This window comes from Cajanus cajan, chromosome 10, assembly GCF_000230855.2.
Source record: "Cajanus cajan strain Asha chromosome 10, NIPB_CcT2T_4, whole genome shotgun sequence".
NCBI classification, from domain to species: domain Eukaryota; kingdom Viridiplantae; phylum Streptophyta; class Magnoliopsida; order Fabales; family Fabaceae; genus Cajanus; species Cajanus cajan.
The window spans coordinates 12,953,450-12,960,462 of record NC_138526.1 but is presented as its reverse complement, the minus strand read 5'-3'; the positions used below and the strand labels follow the sequence as shown (position 1 = coordinate 12,960,462).

General features: G+C 27.5%; 1 protein-coding gene across 5 annotated transcripts; it reads right to left on the bottom strand.

Annotated features, from left to right (window-relative positions):
- Nucleotides 1-362: 362 nt before the first annotated feature.
- LOC109806757 (uncharacterized) lies at nucleotides 363-5,217 on the bottom strand. 5 transcript variants are annotated; one of them, XM_020369266.3, is made up of 8 exons: nucleotides 5,106-5,217; nucleotides 3,432-3,534; nucleotides 3,015-3,195; nucleotides 2,749-2,852; nucleotides 2,482-2,575; nucleotides 1,895-2,392; nucleotides 1,434-1,768; nucleotides 363-814 (listed from the first exon to the last, which is right to left on the bottom strand). In XM_020369266.3, exons 3-8 carry the CDS (start codon nucleotides 3,181-3,183, stop codon nucleotides 656-658), a joined length of 1,359 nt encoding a protein of 452 aa, XP_020224855.2. In that variant the 5' UTR covers nucleotides 3,184-3,195; nucleotides 3,432-3,534; nucleotides 5,106-5,217; the 3' UTR covers nucleotides 363-655. The 5 variants fall into 5 exon arrangements, with proteins under 5 accessions (XP_020224855.2, XP_020224860.2, XP_020224856.2 ...); XM_020369271.3 differs by having other exon boundaries at nucleotides 1,434-1,744; XM_020369267.3 differs by having other exon boundaries at nucleotides 3,432-3,528; nucleotides 5,106-5,175.
- Between the last annotated feature and the right edge of the window lie 1,796 nt (nucleotides 5,218-7,013).

The window sequence follows — 7,013 nt, the reverse complement described above, 5'->3', positions numbered from 1 at the left end:
GACATCATTCCTTGTTATTATTTATTAATTGTGTTGCTTTATATGTTGCTTTATTTTGTGCTCGACTTATGAGCCCATTAAAAAATAATAGCTAAGGAGCTTATATACTGAATATTGTTTATACCAACTACCCACCCTTTGTTGCATCTAATTTTCTAATCCCTTTTGATTAAAAAATTATAAAACAATTGTTTATAAGGACTAAAGTGAGTTTTACGAACCTAACGACTTATTTGACATCTTGAGAAAGATAAAAGACAAACAAATATAAATATTATATAACAAAAAATAAAGATAAACTAAAGAATTTCAGATATTCAAGAATCTAAATGATAAACATGGCCTATATCAATATGATAATATAAGGCAGCGACAATAACAAACCTTTTAACATAAGTCAAAACTGGAAACTTAATGTTTATATACAATTTTCCCCTTTAATATAAATGTTATTTGGCTACTGTGGAATCATAGCCATTTGTAAAAAATAACCAAAAGTCAAAACTGTTTAAAAAGAATCAGCATCTAGCTAGGTAACCCAAAAAATATAAAAAAAAACCACCTAACTAGGTAAATTCTCTCTATGAAAATTGGGTAGCTATGTTGATCTAGAATCCTAAGATCAGAGTTATGTACTGCTTCAAAGAATGCAAAATTAATAGCTTGCCCCATATTTCTGTGCAATAATGGGACGAACATCATCAACATCCACCAGTTTCTCCAGAAAGGGGAGCAAAGAAATGAGAGCAGAGTCAGTAGGGTCGTCAAACCAGCTTTTAATAGGAATCCCGTTATTAACTTGAAACCTGAACACCTGTACATATCATCAAAACACATTTCAAATTTCAGTATCATAAACCATTAAAAAAAAGCCAAATAAATAAAAGAAACTTTTCTGGAAAGAGAAATCCTAGCAAAACACTTCGTAACGAGCTATTTAAGACACTTTCAATTTATTAAAAATCACAAAATTTTGGAGGTTTCACTTCTTATTTAATTCGTCACACTAATGATCTTGTAATTTCTAATAAATTTATGTTAGAGGGTATGTTTGAAATTGAAAGTAAAAAATAATATCAACACAATTCTATTAAGCTGAAGAAAGCATTTTCCAAAAGAGACAGACAATCTATAGGGGGTTCATGAGTATTGAAAGAACACAAAAATTAATAATATAAGTGGCTTTTTTTAAGGAAATTCATCACTGAAATGCTCACAATACATTCTATTGGACATACGCAAATCTTATGTGGGTCTCATTAAATAAAAATGGGGCCAGAATCTATTTACTAGAATCAACATAAAATTCGCCCAAATAATTAGATTACATGGAAAATAATGATGTTGCCAACATGTAAATTTAGTATTACAACCTACAATGTAGTACTTGATATAACACTAAGTATTGTTTCATGAAAGAAATACTGATATACCTCTGGAGAGTTGTCTATTATGAATACTTTTTCGAGGTCAACTCCAAGTATCGTCAAATCCTTGACGCAGCGATTATCTATCCAAGTGCATGATTCTCGGTATACTCGTCGAGAAAAAAACTTGTTATGAGGATCAAGAACATCCAGCAATTTTTCAGCATACACTCTCTTGCTTGCTGTGAAAATGATGATCTTGAACATCTCAGATACTTTCTCCAGAAACTCTTGGAGGAATGGCCTCTTCCGTACATATACTGTGCTCTTCTTCTCCGTGTACATTTCAAATGTGAAGTCAGCGTCATTGCATTGCCCTATGCTAGAATGGATCAGCGTCTCTGTATATATATTAGAGATGTATATATTTTAAGAATAAATAAGAATCAAAGTCAAATCATAAAAATTGAAACAATAACAAAGATTTCACTTGTATACGTGAAGATGCAAAAGTGAGAGAAAATTACCATCCAAGTCAAGAACAAGGGTAACATCCTTCTTTCTGACTGTTTCCTGGCTTATTAATGCAGGCAATATGCCATCGGAAGTTTCCGATAAATCGAAGCAATTTTTAAGAAAGAATGCCTCCTGATCAAAAAAATCTACTCTGCCTGAATCAAGCTGGGTGGAGTTGGTATGAATATTTTCCGGAAATGGAGTGGCCTGATGGCAAAGGAGATCAAACCATGAAGAATCACAAATTTGTTCAAGTTGAAACCCTCCATAATCATGGTAATTTTCCGTTCCTGTTGTCTCCTCCACCATGATTGGAGTTGTCTCCTTAGTGCCAGGAAGCACAAGAGCAGAAAGGTTAACATAACGGTGGCCCTCAGTGTCCTCAATTATATTGGGACACCCACTTTGCTTTGTTTCATGTGCATTGGAGTCTAACACATTAGGCATTTGGCATGTGGTTAAGGGATTATCATCCATATCAAGTGCCCAATTTAAGTTTTCCCAATTAACTACAATGTTATTAGAGACAAGGTGATTACTCAATATTAACAGTAAAAAGAAAAAAGAATATTTTAAACAGTATGGTTTCAGGTGGTACCTCCTTCAGATAGGTGACAATGGGAATAATTAAGCTCATCATTATAAACAGGCCACATTATTTCTGAACCTGAGGAAACAGAGGGAAAACAATCCTGCCATAAACAAACCATCATAGTAATTAGTAAGTCATGTAAACCAAAGAAAGTATTCATATTTTCAATATTTTTATATACAAGGGATATAAGTAACCAAGTTCTATTGAAAAGAACCAATAATCATGTTTCATATCACATAGACAAAGACATGAGATGAATCTGAGTCTTACTATTGCTATTTCTGAATATGTACATCCATTGAATGGAAGATGAGGCATCCCCATGTCTCCTTTATTGTCATGATCCTTGCAAGATTCTTCATTTTTTAAAAAATCTACAGAAAACATGTCCAATTAAATAATTAGAAGCTTTCCTTTCACCGTATGTTCTAAATGAATGTCAGATTCCAAGCAAAAAACTGCATCAATGTTATAATAGCTGGCCTTTAATACTTTTCTATCCTTTCAATATGTTGTGTGGAGGTATTAAGACTTGCCATTTAGAGAAGATTGACATGAGATGGCTAAATTTTCCTTTTCTTTAGCATCTGATCTGACCATGGGGCATGGTTGTTTAAATATTTTAATTGATGTCTGACACACATGAGGATAACTCCCATCTTTTTTGCAGGTTGTAGTTGTCTTAGGCTTCATATTAACTGGCATTGAATCTGAACTCTGAAGTCAATTCAAGCAAATGAAAGTTCTTAGTCCCTTTTAACTCAGAAGAAACAAAATTAAAATAGAGATTATACAAAACAATATCCATAAAATGGAATTCAAAATGAATCATAGGCAAATATATATATTACTAATCTGCATAAACATTCATGTTTTCACATCATTATACAGTATAAGGCAATTGGAATTTAATAAATTAAAAAAAAGAAAATATTTTGATTGAAATTACTCACTATTTCAAAAGCTCATCGCAGTAGCACTCAACCCATCCCCCTCAAGTTCTAAGGGGTTCCCACTGCATGGACCACAAGATCCTGTGGAACCTAGGCTCTTCACCTAGGAAAATTGTCAATCCCATGTCCGAAAAATATTATACACCCATTAGTACGTTTCTAGCGGGAAATTTTGAACTCAGCCAAATTTTGAAAGCAAAACAAAAAATATCCCAATCTTTGAACAATAGTAAAATCATATGTTAAAGAGAAAAAACCTCAGTAGGAGGTGTCTGTTGTTAATAGTGTGAATTTTATTTTATTAAATATAAATTAATCATAGAGATAGGCCTTTTAAAACTAAAAAAAATTATAAAAATAAATCGGTTAAACCAAAACTCATCATCACTATTCACTATAGCTCTAGCAAAACTAGCAGAGATACCGTATAGTTGATAGTGAACCTATAAATACTGTAAAAATAATTAAAAAAAAATGTGTTCATATATTTTTATATAAATTTGGTTTATTTTAAAATAACTATTTCTAGGAATTTGCTAATATACACCACTTAATTTTTACAAATATACACCCATTTTATTTTTAAAAGGGATACAAACAGAGTGAGTGTATATGTTATTAAGCTACACCAACTTATTTTATCTATAAAGAAGACGAAAGAAAAAATAACAAACTACATTACACGCGCTGGAAAAAAAAAATCCCAACACCTAGGATAAAATTAATCTTCGAAGAAAAATTGTAAAGGTTAGAAAAAATAATCATGCAAAGAGTCATACTTAGCCAAAACCTTAAAATATATTTTAAAATAATTATAATTATTAAATTTAAATATTTAAATTTTATTTATCTCAAAAGAATTATCTCTCCCAGAGAATATTGTTGATCTATATCAAAAAAATATTTAAATTATTTGTGATCCCAAAATTAAAAGCACTTATAAAATTAATTAGAAAAAACAAAATCAAAAGAAAACCCTAATAAAACAAAATATCCCAAAAAAATAAATTGAATCACTAAATACATGACAAAAAAATATTCCCAAGGGTTTGTAATGGAAGTGAAGACAAGCACAAGGGAGGAAGAGAAAAATTAAAAAATTTATTGGATTGAAAAAAAGAGAGGGAAAATAACTTTTTTTTTTTTTCTGGTTTGGTTCAGAGAAAAAATAAATTTAAAAATTAATTTACAATCCCCAAATTTTGCCCAAATGAAGTAATTTGACTAGGTTGAAAAAGATAGAAACAGAAAAATGCTACAACCCACAAGAAACTTGCTGAAGAAACCCCAAACGTAACGAGTTAGTTAAAGTTTATCAGTTATTCTCTATATCCATTCCATCGCATGATTTAAACCATGAACAACTTAAAACACACAATTCAACACCCTCAAAAAAGAAAAAGAAAAATTTGAATCCACAATGGTTCGATTCAATCCAAGTTAAAACTTTCAAAAACCTAGGAACCCAAAAAAACATCAAACCTCAATTTTCCCTCTTTCAATATCCTTAAAATTACAATAACCGATAGAGAAGAACGAAGTCACAGACAAAGAAAAACGACAAAGAAGTGACAGTAAAAGAATCAGAGTAAAGCAACTAGAATCTGGTTAGGCAAACCATAATTCAAAGGAGGAAAATAAAATAGTAAAAAAAGAAAGAAGAAAAAAACGCACCTATGGTTTTGTGTGTTTCTGGCTCTCTTTCTCTTTCTCTTTCCAGCACACAGAGAATTGAGTCAGAGAAGCGAAAAGGAGTCAACGGGATATCGTTGTTTGTGTGTGGGATCTCTTTATATAGCGTTTGAAAAAATAAAAGAGGAAGATCCTGTCCGACGGCTACGATTGGATATGGTTTTACCAATCTAACGCCACATAAACTCACACGTGGATTGATCAGATGCACACAGCTCTGAAAATCATGCTGAAATTTGAATGGTGACGCAGGAAAAAATTTAAATATTTAAATTTCTTATATACATCTCATTAATTAATAATATTTTTTTTATTTTTTTATTATTACTTCAAAAAAATTTAAATATTTTTTTTCAAAAAAATATATTTTCAGAAAATAATTTCTGTAGATATATTTTTATTTCTTTCATAAACTACTTTCTTAAAATACTTTTTTTTCTTTTAAAAAATACTTTTTCAAAATATGTTTTACATTTTCAAATTTAATATATATATATATATATATAAATTGAATAAGCTAATAAATATATATATATATATATATATATATATATATATTTTGAATCAGTTAACAAATTTACATTTCTAAAAAAAAAATTATTTTACGTGTGTAAAATTTAGTCTAATTAATAATTTTTAAATAGTTTTTCTTAATTTTTCAACTTTATTTTTTTAGTTTATCAATAAATATATATATATATATATATATATATATATATTGAATAAACTAATAAATTTATATTACTATAATTCTCTATTTTGCGTGTAAAAGATTTGAGTTAATTAAAAATTTTAAGTAATTTTATTTTAATATTTTAACTTTTTTTTTAATTTATCGAATTATATAAAAATTTGAATTTTAAATAGCTAACTTAAAAAAATCAGTAAAATAACTATAAAATTTTTAAATCAAAATTTAGTTATATGTCAGTTACCAAAACAAAAAATCAATAAAATAATTGTGAATTTTTTAAATTTTTTATTGGAAGATAATTCTAATATAAAAAAAATCTACTAAACTATAAATCCTTAAAAAAAAATTTAATTTATCAAGTTATCTGAAATTTTAGATTTTAAATATTTTTTGTAAAAAATATCATCATAATAATTGTAATATTTATAAAAAAAAATTATCAAATTATATAAAAATTTGAAATTAAAATTTCTGAATATGTCAATTACAAAGATAAAATTAACCCATATATTATATATTGAACACAAACATCTATCGTGTGGGAGAGTTTTTAGATACTTTTCTTCAATAAGAGAGTTTTAGAAATATTTTTCATTTTTTTTATCTAATTTGATTATTATTTATTAATTAAATTTTAATATTTTAAAATAAATTATTAATAAATAAATACATTTTCAGAAAATAATTTCTGCAAATATATATTTTTATTTCTTTCATAAACTACTTTCTTAAAATACATTTTCTTTCTTTTAAAATATACTTTTCCAAAATATGTTTTACATTTCCAAATTTAATATATATATTGAATAAATTAGTAAATTTAAATATATTTATCAAATAAACTAACAAATTTACATTTCTAGAATTTTCTATTTTACGTGTGTAAAATTTAGGTTAATTAAGCATTTTTAAGTAGTTTTTCTTAATTTTTTTAACTTTATTTTGTCTATCAAATTATATATATATATTGAATTGACTAACAAATTTATATTGCTATAATTTTCTATTTTACATGTAAAAAATTTGAGTTAATTAAGTATTTTAAGTAACTTTATTTTAATGTTTTAATTTTTTTTTAATTTATCGAATTATAAAAAAATTTAAATTTTAAATAGCTCAGTTTTTTTTTTTGGTTCGTCCCTGGAGTATCCACCGCCGACAGCAGTGACTAATCTCCTCGCTACGTTGGAGGCTGA

Coding starts and splice junctions, on each gene's coding strand:
- LOC109806757 (XM_020369266.3), bottom strand. CDS start 3,183: ATGCCAGTTAATATGAAGCCTAAGACAACTACAACCTGCAAAAAAGAT. Junction 2,576..2,748: donor CATATTCAGAAATAGCAATA/GTAAGACTCAGA, acceptor TGTTTATGGCAG/GATTGTTTTCCCTCTGTTTC. Junction 2,393..2,481: donor TTGTCACCTATCTGAAGGAG/GTACCACCTGAA, acceptor ATAACATTGTAG/TTAATTGGGAAAACTTAAAT.